General features: G+C 37.5%; 1 protein-coding gene across 1 annotated transcript in view; it reads left to right on the top strand.

Annotated features, from left to right (window-relative positions):
- Positions 1–378: 378 nt before the first annotated feature.
- The window catches only part of RXFP1 (relaxin/insulin-like family peptide receptor 1), a gene marked incomplete at its 5' end in the record, with an annotated part of 17,683 nt that continues 1,414 nt past the window's right edge, over positions 379–16,647 (top strand). The window contains 15 exons of the mRNA XM_010149159.1: positions 379–483; positions 1,329–1,434; positions 2,668–2,739; positions 4,326–4,397; positions 5,298–5,369; positions 6,206–6,277; positions 7,083–7,157; positions 7,436–7,507; positions 8,556–8,627; positions 9,359–9,430; positions 10,659–10,730; positions 12,841–12,912; positions 13,149–13,378; positions 14,641–15,051; positions 15,552–15,770. Coding sequence (XP_010147461.1) covers positions 379–483; positions 1,329–1,434; positions 2,668–2,739; positions 4,326–4,397; positions 5,298–5,369; positions 6,206–6,277; positions 7,083–7,157; positions 7,436–7,507; positions 8,556–8,627; positions 9,359–9,430; positions 10,659–10,730; positions 12,841–12,912; positions 13,149–13,378; positions 14,641–15,051; positions 15,552–15,770 — 1,794 coding nt within the window. The remainder of the gene's footprint in view (positions 484–1,328; positions 1,435–2,667; positions 2,740–4,325; positions 4,398–5,297; positions 5,370–6,205; positions 6,278–7,082; positions 7,158–7,435; positions 7,508–8,555; positions 8,628–9,358; positions 9,431–10,658; positions 10,731–12,840; positions 12,913–13,148; positions 13,379–14,640; positions 15,052–15,551; positions 15,771–16,647) is intronic.

Genomic DNA, 16,647 nt, shown 5'->3' with positions numbered 1-16,647 from the left:
AGAGTAATCATTTGATCTTTCCTGGACAAAACAACAAACCCGCACGTTTAAGGAGGTAGAAAAATAGGGATGCCTCTCATTTTTAGACTGTTATGTAAACAAAAAGTTCAGGAGTGAAAGATTATACTTTTTCAGTGCAGCTGTCACAGAAAATGTTGCTGAAGGTATAATAAACAGTTCCCACCATGCAGCTCATAATCTCCATACATACTTGTGATTAGGCAGCTGTGTAAAGATAAGGTCATCTAGTGGTCTATGAAATGTTCTGGAACAATGATGTTATTGAAATAAAAACTGAGAGGGAAAAAATTGATGCAACTAAATATCTCTTCTAATGTGTCTTCTATTTGTGTTTGTATGTTTTTTTATTATTATCAGAAGACAACAATGGATGGTCTCTGCAATTTGATAAACACTACACAAAGGACAAATACAATAAACTGAAATCTCTGTATGCATTTCAGACGAAGACACCTGAGTGCTGTAAGTAGTTCCAGATATTATTTGTGGGATTATCAATGGTGATTCCTAGAAAGAAATAGATGGCAAATATGCTTATGAGAGAGTATAATGCAGTTTCATTTATAGTAAAACAGAATTAATGTCTCAGAGAAACAAATGCATTGAGGCTAATTTCAGTTCCATTAAATGATTCATTTTCTGTAAGAGAAGCGTCAAACACATGCCAACAAGGAGGGCAGTATAAATGTTTATGTGAATATATTAATACATCTGGGAAGATCATGAAACACGTCTTTCACAGTGAAATGAAGGCAATATTCCTCCAAATGCAGTTCTTCATACATCAGATGATTCTTGCAAACCCCCTCCACTTCTGCAGGCATTCATCTCTTTGTACAACGCTTTGTATGTCATCCTTTTTTTATTTATGACTGTTGTCTACTGTGAGCACTAACTCGAAGCACAAAGATGGAGGGGAAAGGGAGCAAAGACTTCCTGACCCATTTTCATCCCATTTTCACCTGGACAGAATTGTGCTCATTCTAGTAAATATGAGAGGACTGAATAATCTGAAAAAGAGCCATAAAAAATATGAAAATCTTCTATCGCATCAGATTCCTGTATATCAAGCCCAAGGTCTTTCACAGAGGTCAGGAGGTGACATAATTTTTGTGTCTCTTTATATTTATTGCTAGTGTCTTCCCAGGTCTAAATTATGCAAAAACACGTGCCTTAATTTCTGTTTAACAAAGCCTGGTATGTCTGTCTTTGTGCTCACTGTTCCTCTACACCGTATTTCTTCTCTCCCCATCCTGTCACACCACCCATCCCACCTTTCGCCCCAACCATGTCTTGTTCCCGCACAGTGGCTGGTGCTGTGCCTGCAGAGTGTACCTGCCAACGGCTGGAGATTTTCTGCAACGCCGCCAAACTGCGGGCCGTCCCGTCAGTCTCTTCAAATATAACCATAATGTAAGTAAAGCAGAAAAGAGGTCTCTTGCTCTGTTCAGGCTTGACGATCAATCCTGCAGCATTATGATAATGACCGGTTGGCTCAGCTGGTGCTCGTGCAAGCACAGTGTCTCTCTGTGACAAGTCCTTTAATGTTTTAAGTACGGACTTTACCTGCACAAAAGGAGAGAAAAGGAACTAAAAAACTCTGTGTGAAATTATCATTTCATGTTCAGTGACTCGAGCTACCAACAATTTCAGCCAATCTAAAGAAATCTTCAAAAGGAATGTTTCCTTTTAACACAAAACGGTTAGGACCTTTTTATTTTTCTATGATCCCGCCAATATTCCTGCCAATAAGGTCAATAACCTTGAACTCAGTGGAACTTCCTGCTCGAGCAGATCTTTCTAGTTCTCATTTGATGTTTCTGAATAGGCCATTACTTAAAAGGGTTTAATCTGGGCTGAGGCATCATCCATAGGTGTAAGCCAAACTTTTTGAAGGCATCAGGGAATGGTTGATACCGCTCCTAGTTTGCACATGACCGAGAGGCTGTTTTCTGCGTGGTGAGCAGAAGGCGGTATCACCTGGGGATCTTCCCTCTAGAGCAGGGGTACAGACTTTCCTGTTCGCTTCTAGTTTGTGCTCGCACGTGGCAGAGGTTCTCCTTGCTGGGTCTGTGTTGGAACGTGGCAATACATCGTAACAAAGATAGATGCAGAGTGTCAAACACTTATTTAAACCGTATTGAGCCGTTGGCTCAGGGTCAATGAAGAATTAAAAAATAACGGCTCGGTTCTGGCTTCAGAAAAAGCAGTGAGTCCATTCAGCGGGCTTTCGGGATGGACTCTGTTCTGATCCAACCGTGCCTAGAATGATTTTTGTCCTTGTCAGGATACTTGAGTCGGTGCTGAGATGGGGGGCACAAGGAACACAGTCAATAAGCTTTATGTGCCTTTGATGTTTTAAATAAACCTGTGGTTTAGTTTACACTGAAATCTTTGTAACTCTCAGATTTAACTATTATTTTGGCAGTTGCCCTGGGAACATGGAAGAATATTTTTTGAGGATGAAGTATTTGGCTTACCGCTTAAATAGATACAAATATTCAGATGAAGACAGGCAGCATATTCAGACAGTTCCATCTTGCTTTTATTATTTAGCAGTGTGAAAGCTGCCCTGATTGAATAACAAAAGTGGCAGCACAGTAGGAAGGCGGGGAGTAGTTTTACTGTGTGCATTCATTCCTACAGGTCTCTTCAGAGGAATCTGCTAAGGAAGCTTTCTGCTGACATTTTCAAGAAATACCAAGACCTTAAAAATCTGTAAGGGAGTATTGCAACTTAAAAGTATTTATTCAGTGCCTTAAATACTCATCCTCTCACACACAGATCTTAAATATCGAAGTGACAACCATCAGTTTATACTCAAAATTCTCTTTTGTCTTACCCTTCAGGACATCATCTGATTGTGCAACCTGTTGGGCTCAAATAGGTTAATTTGGCATCTCTCTTTTTACAAAACTATAATTTCTGCATATTTTTAACATTAACTGGTTTATACCAGAAAAATTATAAATGTTCATCGTATCTGAAGGCAGTTGCCTTTTATAATGAACAGTAATATGTCAAAAAAAAAAAAAAAATTTAATGCCACTTACTGCATAGAATGAAAGTTGGAAAAATTAAACTCCCCATTGCCATGGGAAGCTTACCCACATGGCTTTTGGTTTTCCTCCTAATTATGGCTGGTACCAATTTGATAATGTGCCAACTAGTCAAACTGTTACAGCAACTCCATACTGCACATATTTTATGATCCCTAACACCTGTGTTGTTCAAAAATCATAGCCTTTAACAAATAATCTTTTTATGGAATTAGTGAAATTAAGAATTAAATGCAAAATCTAGAGCAGGGCTCTTGTCACCAATGTACACTTAACATTCCTAGAAAACTTCCTGGACTGTAACTTTCATGGAAACTGTGCTGTACTGCAGCACCACCTTGTGTTCACAGAACTAAGCACAATTATTAAAGTGTTGAAAAGATACATTTCATTCAAAAAACTAATTATTAATATATATTAATGTTCATTAGTTTTAAATAATTATGATTACCTAATATTAATGACACACACTTCTCATTGATAGCTTTAAATTTTCAGAAATATTTTGAGCAGTGTTAGGCACAAACCCATATTTTAAAACCAATGTCAGATTTATTACTGTTTTTCACTAGGAATGCATCTGGAACATTTATTGACTGTACTTTAATTTGGAGGAATCGTATTTCAACATTGCTCGGAGAATATCACTACAATTAAAATTACTTTAGAAGGATTTAACATCTGCAGTTGATAACATTTTTTAACTTATTTAAACAAGTATACAAACAAATGTAGAAAGAAAGTAAGTATTCTTTAGTTTTTAGAAAATTAGCAACATTAGTTTTATATTTTTATCATTCCATCTTAAAAATCCACAATTTTAAAATCCTCTGATACGATAAAAAGAAAATTCAAAACCACAGGTTAATTTGACATTTGCCAAGCAATATTTTGCTTGTAGCAGGGTTCTGGCTAAACACAAAGATTAGGTCACACAGGCGAGAACTGCAGGGTTAGGACCTAAAACAGGAGGTTGCAAACAACCACTTCATTGTTCATCTCAGGCAAACAATGGTCTGAATAAATTTTGTAATGCTGCTGCAGGGGTTTTTTCTTTTAAAACACCTTTGCAGTCTTTGCCACTGTAGCTGTGAAATGGGTAATGTCAAATTTAAGATGTAAGAAGTTCAACAGCTTCTTGACTGTCACGAAGACATTCCGTTTAGTTGATAGCTTTTAATTGGTTATTTACACTAGCTTTGACTTTGCATGCTTAGAGAACTAATAGCCGTTGTATCCTCTTAGGTATCTTCAGAATAATAAAATCAGAGCTGTATCTGAACGTGCTTTCAAAGGTTTATACAACTTGACAAAACTGTAAGTATTGCTTTTTGAATACTGAAGTAAAGAGCAACAGGAAGAGCTCAGAGAGTCACTATGGACATCTCGCTCTTATTTGATTCAGTGTTAGGAAGTTGCAAAATGGTTCAAATCTTTAACTCAACGATTGGATTGAGAAAGCAAAGATAGATTAAGAGCTGCCTGTGCAAGTTTCTGTGACAGGACAGTACTTTGGAAATATGAGTGGGTTCTGTACTTCACTCTTTATGCTTTATGAGCTTGTGATGATTCAAAACTGTTTAATGTTATATTTTGGTTTACAGAAGCAAACCAAAGTACGCAGTATCAGTAATTACAAGAACACTATTTATTTTGCAGCAGCTTTTTGAAAAGCTTTTGCTTTTAAGGAAAATTATTAGTGAAAGTGATGATACATAAATTTTGTTGTTCAGCTTTTTGTTTCTACAGTGTTTTTAAGAGGAAGCTTTTTCCATCACGAGTGTGGTTATCTGTTATTATAGCTGCTGTTACTACCTTCCCACACCATTTATAGTACACAAACATCCCCCCGCCTTCATCTCTCAGACTTTCTTTTTCCGTGATTCTGGTATCTACATTTGACTAACATCCTTAACTGAGAATGAATCACTCCACAGAATGAAACAGGGAAGGGCCTAAAATATGATGCAGTGAAAATATTTAGCTTGCTGTGTTTTCTTATAGATAAGATAAAATGTTCTACATAATTGTTCCAAGAGTCCTCACTACAGAGTCCACCTTGTTCTCAAAGGACTTGAAACTTATCATAATAAAAATAATTACGAAAAAATAGTGGTATTTTAATAAATTATGAAAGGAAAGTCTTTAGACTCTTTTTCATGCATCTGATGTTAATTAATTATTAGCCATGTTTGTCTTTTGTCGGCCTTGTTTCAGATACCTGAGTAACAACAAGATAACCAGTTTGAAGCCTGGTGTCTTTGAAGATCTCCACAAACTTGAATGGCTGTATGTTGTTTTCTTATTTCTATGTTTATTTTCTCAAGGAATAGTTAAAGCAAAAGAAAGAAATATTGGGATTGCTTTCATTTTTGTGCATAGTAGTACATCATGTGAGATAATAATTAAGGAACTTCTTTGTGAGGTAAAAATCCCATTAGCTTTGGTAAGAGCAAAAATTAGTTCTTGGGCCTTAATGGCTCCAGTGACTGACGACTTTTACAATACCAATTAATGGGTTTAGTAATTGCTTGTTACAAATTAAGGCATGAAATAGCTCGGATACTATCAAACACTAGAAAGGGGATTTTTTTGGGCAGGTCTTTCCCTGTAAATAGTGCTAGAAATGTCCCAAATGAAATGACTGCCATAATCTGAAATATTGGTTATATTACTGTTTTTTCTGGCAGATGAAAATTAAATACTGTTTGGACTCAATAAAGTTATTAAAAATATGTGAATAACAACATGCCTGCTGTTTTTTCTGTGTGTTTGTAACTGTTGGATCACCATGGAACTCTGTTATGTGATGCTGCTTTATCTTCACAGGGAATCCATTCAAAGTGTCTCAATCAAAGAATTTTAAAAACTCACAAGAAAGCACTGTTTTTCTAAGTTGAAAGTAATAACTTTCTCTAAGTTAATTTTTTTTAAATTAAATTCTTCTGAAAGGAAATTAATTTGATGAATATTCTGACCAGCTGAGGAGTAGTGCATTCATTTTTTAAGTAGTTTGAATGGACATTTGAAGAAATCCATTTCAAAGTATGTTATTTTTCATCATCTGCTCAATTTAAGACTGCAGACAATTACAAAACTGATACATGTTTTGCTGTAATTTACAGGATTGTTGAAAATAATAGGATAAATCGGATTTCTCCATTAACATTTTACGGACTCAAATCACTTATTCTTCTGTAAGTATTGACTAAGAACCAGAAGTGTTATTTAAAAGAATAGAACAGGAAGGGCAGATATATATAGAAACCTTTTTATAACTACTCTGCTTGCTCACCACAGAGTGCGACGGTACACCTGCGGCTTTTTCTTACTCCCAGGTACAACATGCTGGAGTAGGAGGATTTTGGCAGCAGCGGACATGTGGTGTGTGGAAAAGTATAAGGAGATAGGTGGGGGAAATGGTAAAAAAGACAGCATCACTGAGAGGGCAAGGACATGGCGGCTGCAGGAGTGGGTGCCAGTTGTCCTCTGGGTCTGTGGTGCAGGAGGTAGGGAGTCCCAGAGCTACTGCCCACTGGCAGCCCAGCCTCCCTCCCCCAGACTCTGTCCGTAACCTGTCACTGCCCTCTCCAGACCTGAACACGAGGGACCCCCTTCCCCTGCATCCCAGAGGGAAATCTCCCTCCATCTCCCCCTTCCTCCATCACCCACAGAAGTCATGTGTTACGACAAAATAGCCAAGGTATTTGTATTGACTTGCTGTGTTTTATTTCAAAAGCAGTGAATAACTTACACAACTTTTTTTACCTGTTAATTAACAAGTTAAGGATAAAATACTGCTCCACAGAATGCCACAGGGAAAATATGTAGAAGTTTATGAAAACAGTACTACCTCCAAGACTATGAGAAACGATTCAAGCCTTGGCTGCCTTTTTTTCAAAAGCAAAAACATAGAAGACATGATTTTTTTTTTCTTCTGTAATGCAATTTTTTGGCAAATACAGCCAATTGTGTTATTCTTTTTTCTTTCTTCTTCTTCAGAGAGCTGATGAATAATTCCCTTGCTCGTTTGCCTGATAAACCTCTGTGCCAATATATGCCAAGACTGAACTGGCTGTAAGTCTACCTTATTTCACTAGAAAAATATTATTTCGTTTTCTTTGTATGGTGTTTCCATGTCACTTCTTTTAATGGGGCGCTGGATCTTGCAGATTGCCTGCTGGGTCACGGCAGGGTTGATGGCCTGAAGTCATTAACTAGGTGTGCAGAAAAATTACTTGTCTAGTTCCCACTCTCTTTTGTGGAGTCATGAAGTACTGGTAGTATTTTTCTTTAATTGCCTTTAACTGCCTGAATTTATTTACAGTGATTGATGTTTTGTTTTTATATCCCAGAGACCTTGAAGGCAACCATATCCATCATGTAAGAAATGTCACTTTCATCTCCTGCAACACCCTAACTGTACTGTAAGTAATAGGATACGCTAGCCAGCCAGGGTGAGATATGCTGTGCTCAACAGCCAAGTGATTCATTACAGCTAATAGAAAAGTTTCCTGAGTATCTTGGTTATCTAGATCACCAGGAGATTGAACGTTTGCTTTTAAATGAGCGCCATGCAGAATAACCTCCGTTTACTTTTATAGCAAAGTTCAGCATTGACACATGCAACAAATCATTGAGCCACAGAATGGTTTGGGCTGGAAGGGACCTTAAAGACCATCTAGTTCCAACCCCCCTGCCACAGGCAGGGACACCCTCCACTAAGCCAGGTTTCTCACAGCCTCATCCAACCTGGCCTTGAACTAAACGTCACTAAAGAGATTTTGGCTGATATTAAGAAATTTTCATTCTAACTTTTCACTTGGAAAAAGAAGCAAAAATCTCATAGTAAAAAGTAGCAAACATATAAAATATGCAGAATGTCTCTCCATTTTAAGGAGTTTGGCTGGTGGGTTGACTGGCTCATCAATTTCAGAATTTTCACCCAAGTTTGACTACAGCAATTATCTTCAGAAAATCCCTTCAACCTTTTGCTACATTAGTACACTCTACGGCATCTGTTACTTCTAGTTTTTAACTCTTGCCGGGCACCCATATTCTTGGCTTTCTCTTTGCTTTTAAAATCCATGTTGTTCCCGTAAGGAGCAAGCTCAGTGGCAGATGAAATAGGGGTGAAGGGAAAGTTGCACAGCCATGTGCCTCCGTCTGAGATGCAGTTTAGGTCACAAGACTCCCAGCCCACTTAGTCTTTCCTCTGCCCTCAGTCAGTTTATATCAGCCTCCTACAGTGGGGGGGTGTGTGTATATACACATGTGTGAGCAAGTACATCTGTGTATAGGCAACAGCAGGTATTTATGAAATGGTAAGCTTCTAGATCCAATTAACCTGTTAAGTGAATTGGGCAAATATTTGAAGATGCAGAGAAGAGAGACTTTTTGAAGTTTGTCAAAAGTTTTCTCCCAAACCAAATAGATGTCAAGAAGCAGCAACATAAGTTTATTTTATTCTTTCAGGGTGATGAGACGAAATAAAATCAGCTCTTTAAATGAAAACAGCTTTTCTTCTCTCCAGATGCTAGATGAATTGTGAGTTGATTTCTTCTTTTTCTTGTGCAACAAATCAAGAAGTTTTACAATTTATATTGTAAACATCCTTTATCACAAGTTCTGTTACACATAACATGCTCTGGAGATAGCACCCATCCTCAGGGTGTTTATTCTGTACATTTAACAGAGAAGAAATTGTTGATAAAACACAAGCTCTGTGAGTATCAGTAATATTGGGGGTTTTGCTCACAACATCTTTATGTTACCTTGAATAGGATCATAACTGCTCCATCTTAGGTCACCACAGTATCTTTTAGACTGGTTTGCCAGTTTCGGTCACACTGAGACTTTTCTCTCCACAGTAACCAAGATCTGTGTTTAGTGAAAGCAAGGAGATGGGTACAGAGAAAAACTAAGGGAAATATGTAGCACTGGCTAGCCCATGAAACAATAAATCTAATTTATTTCCAAACACCTACAACCCAAGTTGAGGATATGTGACTTTCTTTTTGATGTAAACACAAGAAGAATAAATTATGTACCTAATGGCATATCTAGAACTAACTAGACAGAGAAATCTGATGTATCTAGCTTCCCAACTTGCTTTAACAGCGTTCTTTTACAGTCCAAGTTTCTGATAACCGATATAAAAGATAATATTCTATTTGGCAAATTGGATAAAACTGTGTGTCTTGAAATTGCAAAACTGTTCGGTAAAATTACTGAGCCTAGTAAGAACTTACTATATTTACCTGTGGCTGTTTCTGCAGAGATTTGGCTATCAACAGGATTGAATCACTTCCTCCATACATATTTAAGGATCTAAAGGACCTTTCACAACTGTAAGTATTTTTGATTATTATTATATATAACATTACATTACTCATTTGATATGATGTTTTCAGTCATGAATGCTGGGAAAGTAAAGAGCATCTCTGTTTGTATGTGTCATTTCAGCTCTGCCTAAAAAGCCTTATCCCCAAAGTAATTTTATGTAACATTTTGGCCAGAATAGTTTTGCAAGAGATGTGTATTTTCATGCCCAAAAAGACAGCAAGTTCAAATTCTACTTTTCCTAAATCTTGTTGGTATATACAAAATGAGTTATGCTAGCTGTATCAGGAGAAATTACTAATTTGTGAATTTTTCATGTGATATCAGGATTTGGCTCTAAAACCCGATCTGTCTCAAACATACAGGCATCATACAGACGCCTGGTTTGCAACAGCTCTTTTCATGTGACAAAGAGTTCCAAAAAAGGCTAAGGTATTACAAAACGAGAAACGATATGCTGTGCATGTAGGCAAATTCTCAAATGCTCCTGCTGGAAAGTCCCCATCTTTCTTGCATCATCTGAAAGACACGCCAGTCACAAAATTGAAGACGTTTCTGAAGGGGAGGAGGTAGTATGTGAAATAACTTATCTCGGGGCTTTTCCAGATCTCTGGGATCAGTCTCAATACACAGAGGCAACCAGGTGTGAACAGTTGCATTTATTAAGTTTGCATGTTTTAGTTGCAACATCAAAACAAAAATATAAGGGAAAGTTATAGGGAGAAGGAAAAGGGGATGTACCTAGAAACAGTCTTGCACAGAGTGGTAATATCTAATGTTAATGGCTATTGTTACATTCTACTGCTTCTGTCTTTTCTTGAACTCACACAAATGATTACGAAAAAACAAACTTTAGTAACTAGCAATATAAATTGTGATTTATTTCTAAATGCATGCGGTTCATCTAAGTAATTTTAGTTGAAAGACAAGACCAGAAAACTTAATAACTAAGTATTTCTGTAGTTAAAACCTTTAAGCATCAGGCTGGGGGAGGCAATTGTGCAAGTGTGTGTATGTGGCAACAGCATACCTGTGAAGCGCCTGACTACTCTCTACACCGGCTCAGCATGCTGAGTAACACTAAATGAATGTTACCACTTGCAGTTGTAACTTCAAGTTGTACAAGTCATTCCTACAAGATTGAAAAAGCAAATGGGTTATCTAGTTTGACTTTATCTTTGGAACAGGCTGTAAGAAAGATGTACAACATTACTCATGTCTGTGTTGTGTTTACAGGAACCTTTCTTATAACCCAATCAAGAAAATACAAATAGACCAGTTTGATTTTCTAATTAAACTCAAATCCCTGTAAGTATCAAGTTTTTATATTTTAGCTAATTCACTTTGTGATTACGCACATGGGAATGATCCAGAAAATGCTTTGTAAGAAATTGCCTTTGAAACAGTTTATAGTTATGTTGATGTTCCTCAACAATGTGAGCTTAGGAAAGAATTACTAGTAACACTTAAGTTTTCCTTCCTGAAAATACCAGTTTCATAATGGAAATTTTTCCAGCAAAAGAGATCATAGATTCAGCCTAGTGAACGACATTGTCTTTTCAGCTGTTACAGAAGATTAATGTAACCCTAGTTTGACCTAGCACAATTTGTTCAGGAGCTTAAGGGTCATGCAAGCTCCAGCTGGGGATATTAATGCGATGGGCAGGTACGTCTAGGCTATGTAAAGAGAGAAATTTGAAAGGAATTTGATATACGTAGAAGTTTGGGTACATATTTCTGTTCTTACAGAATCTACTACTAACACCATTTAAAAGAGCAATATAAACCAAGTATGATTCAGCTGCTGAGTCAGAGAGGTTGGGACTTTTACAAATCTTTCTGAAGAGCTTGGGGGGAGTTTTCGTGGGTGCATTAACACAACAGCTCTAACTTGAATTCTGCCAGCAGAGCTTCCTAAAACTGTATGACAGCGCTATGGCAATCTCGCAAAGCTGAAATGATCCTGCAGTAGATTTAAGCACATCTTCACGGTCCACTGTGCATCTGCAACGACCAGTGTGGTACAGCACAGCACTGGTTCTTGTCAGTCGTCATTTCAAAATCATTATGGACATCCGAAAAAGATGTCTCCTTGGATAAGTGAGTGATAGGAGTCTATGATTTGACCCCTGAGCTGTAGTCAGCAGTGCAGATTGATCAGTCCTGCTGCCTCACAGGGATTTGGAATCCAGTGGCCAAATTCAACTAAATTTGGTAAATGACTAACAACCTGAAAATACTAAATCTGTACAAGTTCCATGAAAATAAGCAGCTGAGCACAGAAAAGAAAAATTAATTACTTCTCTAACAGTCAGGCTACAACATATATTTTATCTATTATTTAACACCAAAGCACTCATGCAATTGGCTGACCACAACCTTCCAAATTTTTGAGTTGAGGAAGTTGTTAAATCTTGAAATAGATCGAAGCGAAACAGTATGTTTCAGCACTCGGTTTGTAGACCACCAGCTGCCTCCTTCCTAGTCTAAAAGAGTAAGAATAACTGGAGAAAGCACACCCCAGGATTCACTGCAGTGCTTAAATAAAAGTACGACGTTTCCGTATTTGGGCTTTATTCTTGTCTCCTAGCAAAACTGCCCACCAGCCCAAAACAACTGATCAGTAAGACTGGAACCACTTGTGCCCAAATGTGCTCAGAACTCATGGGAGTGTTGCGTTCGGAGCAGTGAACAGTGAATTCAGACAAGGCTCCCCACAAGAAGAACCAAAGACCTCTGACCAGCTGCACTTTAGAAGACAGGTTGCACATCTAAGCAGTGGGTAGGATGGACTAGAAGAATGCAGAAACTGAAGTTCTGAAAGAACAATTTCCACAGTTACACTTTACTGAGCTAGCACTGCAGGAGAAATAATAGTGCTATTTGCAATATATTAAAAGAAAAAAAAAAAGAAATCCCATTTATGTGTCACAAGAAAGCCAGCATTTTCCCCTACATGCCATGTTCTGTGTCCCAGCTTCCTGCTGCTTTTGACACAATGAAGACTAAATTCCTGTAGTGGTTGCTTTGTCTAGTAAAGCACTCCCTAGGATAAAAACCAGGAGAGACATGTAAAATATTACAATTGGCACAAGCTATTGTTTTCCCAGAGATGATGAAAGAACATCAGTAGAATACTACTTAGGAAGGGCGACATAATAATCAGAGATTGTACTGCTGAGAGCAGTAAGAGAGCCACCTTTGTGACTTTGGAAGAATGGTGATTTTATTAGAATTAACTGCAATTTTTTTCTTCTACTTCAGCTTTTATGCAGACTTTCCAAGGGATGACAGATTAGATGCAATTAAAGTTCATCTCTAGCTACATATAATCATAGAAACACAATTAAATGCTCATAAAGTTGGTTCTTTTACTACTGTCTTCTACTGCTTTTTATTGAGAGTATATTGTTTACAGCAGCTTGGAGGGCATTGAAATTGCAAACATCCAGAGAAGAATGTTCAGACCCCTTAGAAACCTTTCCCACATGTAAGTAGTTTCTTGCAGTTTGCTTTCTTCAGTCTGAATTTTACAATTTACAGAATGTTGAATAATAAAAAACCCAAAGTGTATGAAAAGCAGCATGTGAGCAGCTGTCAAATTTGACAGTTTTTATTTTTTTTTTTTCATTCAGGATATGTTTTCTGAGTAGTTACCAGAGAGTTTTGATATTCTGCTAACCATGCTAGAACCCCCTCTTACCTGTTTTTCTTTCTCGCAACCAGATATTTTAAGAAATTCCAGTACTGTGGATATGCCCCTCATGTGCGCAGCTGTAAGCCAAACACCGATGGGATTTCATCCTTTGAGAATCTCTTAGCTAGCATCATACAGAGAGTGTTTGTCTGGGTTGTATCTGCCATCACCTGCTTTGGAAATATTTTCGTTATCTGCATGAGGCCTTACATCAGATCAGAGAATAAGCTCCATGCCATCTCAATAATGTCTCTCTGCTGTGAGTAATCCATGTGTAAATGTAAAATAATACTATTTTAGTCTGCTCATACTGTGTATGATATTTGTTGTTATAGTGACATATTCCCAGCACTGGATTAAGCGAACTTTCATGCTGTTGCAAATGACGATACAAAATGCTGTCTACCTTATGCATCAGGAGGCCACGTTTGGTGCTGGTTTTGTCCTGTACTAATAGGCAGTTGATAAATTCCGAAGGTTTCACATTTGGTTTTAATGCTGCAAGTATTCTGCCAAATTCACACTTTCTTCGGCAAGGAGAAATAAAACTGCAAGTTTTCCAAAGGCCCATAAACCTAATTTTACTACGCATTTTTGAGTAAGTAGCAATTTGCACGTGTGAACACTGTGTTAATGATAGTTACTCTTATTTTTCGCATGAGCAAAAGGTTACTTATGTAAAGATAGAATATCAATCACTTCTAGCACCCCAATATTAAGAATTAGTTTGGGGTTTATTTTGGCCCTAAAATCAAGACAGGTTTATGGACAAACTATTTGGCAGTACATTCACCGTAACCTCAAGTATCCTGTCTCAACCCAGGAGAGTCTACAGGTATCTCACAAACCCAATTAGTTGCATTTGGAAAGGTAGTTGTCAACAGTGTATTAAATGATTGCAACATTTCTAAACACAGCATGTCAGTGATCTTGAAACTTTGTTGTTTCCACGGGAACAATCTTAACACCCCACAAAACTTGTAGCCAAAATACCGGAGAAGCGTTCAGCTCTATGTTGTCAGCTCCTCTTCCCTGGTGAGTCTTCGAAGACTATGCACGTTGGTTTTGAAGTAGCACAAGGTGGACAAACCAAAACTAAACTGAATCCACCAGAGATGCCCTACTCAAAGCAAATTATCTTAAGCCAAACATCAGTATCAAAAGGAATAAGGGATAATTAAAAAAGGTTACAAGAATATTTCTATAAAAGAAGCCATAGCTTTTTCTACTTGCAAACCATTGTCACCTGAGCCTCTAAAAATCAGGTTGGAAACAAGTATGAAACAGACTGTCGGTCCAAATGAAAATGACAAAAAATATATTAATAGAACTGAGTTATATTGCCTTAATTTTAATCCCAATAGCATTCCAACTATAATATTGATTTTTGTAACTATACACTAGCTGACTTATAAGTATGTACTCCTATATACATGCGTATGTCTGTTTTCCAGTATACATATACACAGAGAACGGGAAATCCAGATGTGTAAATAATGATGTTAAGCACTGTGCCCACAGGTGCTGACTGTCTGATGGGAATATATTTATTTGTGATTGGAGCTTTTGATCTTAAATATCGTGGAGAATACAACAAGCACGCTCAGTTGTGGATGGACAGTATTCATTGTCAATTGGTGGGATCGCTGGCTATTCTGTCTACAGAGGTGTCAGTCTTACTGTTGACTTACCTGACTTTGGAAAAATACATCTGCATAGTTTATCCTTTTAGGTGTTTGAAGCCCAGAAAATGCAGGACAATTTCCATTTTGATTCTTATCTGGATAATTGGGTTTGCTGTTGCTTTTATCCCACTGAGCAATAAGGAGTTTTTCAGGAACTACTATGGCACCAACGGCGTCTGTTTTCCTCTTCACTCGGAACAATCAGAAAGTTCAGGAAGTCAGATTTATTCTGTTGTCATTTTTCTAGGTAAGTCGCATTTCTTCTTTACATACGATTAGCGCAGCATATGAACTTAGTTTTCAAACAGATACAACAGCTTTGCCGTGATGTTCCCACCTCGTATTTAGATGTTCCAGTAAGCACTTAGAGACTTTCTTACTGTACTCGACAGATACTTGTGTACGTTAAAATGCACAAAGGGCTGAGAAAGTAGAGAGAAATTCATGACCACCAAGTTCCTGAACAAACAGACTTTGCTAGGGAAGTAGAGCAATGGTTAAGACAAGAACCACATAGCTTAGATCAGAGGGCAGCCATTTACCAGGTGACGATGAATGAAGTAAACACCTGAGCAGGGGCAGAAATTCAGAGTTCGGGTGGAGACAGACTCAGATCTTCTGGCTGCTTAATTCTATGGGACTAGCAGTTTAGATGAAAAGTTTTTCTTTACCACCCTCCCTGCAAATAGGTGATGTGGAATTCCCATTATGCTGTTAATTTATAACTAATTTTAACTTCTCAAACAGGTGTAAACTTGGCAGCTTTTATCATTATTGTGTTTTCCTACGGGAGTATGTTCTACAGTGTTCACCAAACGGCTATTACGGCTACTGAAATTCGGAATCATATTAAAAAAGAGATGATCCTTGCTAAACGGTTTTTCTTCATTGTATTTACTGATGCACTGTGTTGGATACCCATTTTTATTTTGAAACTTCTTTCTTTACTTCAGGTAGAAATACCAGGTATGTCCTTTCTTTGTGAGGCTGTTCCAACTGTATCTGTATGAAGAGTGTGGTTTCTACTTCAGAAGGAAAAGAACCGAATGTACTGAGCTATATTTCTCTAATGAGCTTTGTTACATATCCTTAGATAGGTACACAAAGTATAATCAACTACATAGTTTTGCTACTGCATTGAACTATATTCCTATAATCCTCAAAGATTAGTCACCTTTGAATCAGCCAAAAAAAAAAAAACCAAACCCAAAATTCAAATCGTTCAGAGCTGCCTCCACAGAATATCTAAAAAATGTACAAAAAGTATTTGAAAACCAAGGCTGAATTGCACTGGCTTTTCTCATCAGTATAATTCTGATCCTGAAATAACTTTCTTTTACAAGCTGGTACTTACAGTTCAAAACATTGTTTTATAAAGCTCTGCGTACCTTCTTTATGCTATGGACATATTCCCATGTAAACACTGTGTAACCTAAAAGATTAAAAAATGCACCTTGTTCTTTTCCTTCTCTTCGCAATGCCAGTACGTGCCAGAAAAAATAGCTTCTTTATGCAGGTCTTGTAAACACTGTTAGAAAGAATACGTGAACATGAACAGTACCACCAGCAATAGTGGACTGACTCAGCCTGCAGATTTATGTCACAATACTATGTTGGCAAAGAAACATTTTAGCTCGGAGCATTTTGTCTGATGTGCTGACCAGGAGTGTTGTGAGTCACCTTTGCAAAGTTTTGACTTACGTTTCCAAAGTCTGAAAGTTAGGTTGATGATGTCAAGTATATTCAGTTATTTTACATCTTCTAAAATGGTTCTTCATGAATTTATCAAACCACCTGAGAGATTTTAAAGAAAACATTGTGAAAAGCAGAAGCAGGTGCGTTC

This window comes from Eurypyga helias, unplaced genomic scaffold, assembly GCF_000690775.1.
Source record: "Eurypyga helias isolate BGI_N326 unplaced genomic scaffold, ASM69077v1 scaffold43753, whole genome shotgun sequence".
Lineage (NCBI taxonomy): Eukaryota > Metazoa > Chordata > Aves > Eurypygiformes > Eurypygidae > Eurypyga > Eurypyga helias.
The sequence above is the reverse complement of the archived record's forward strand: the minus strand, read 5'-3'. Positions and strand labels throughout refer to the sequence as shown.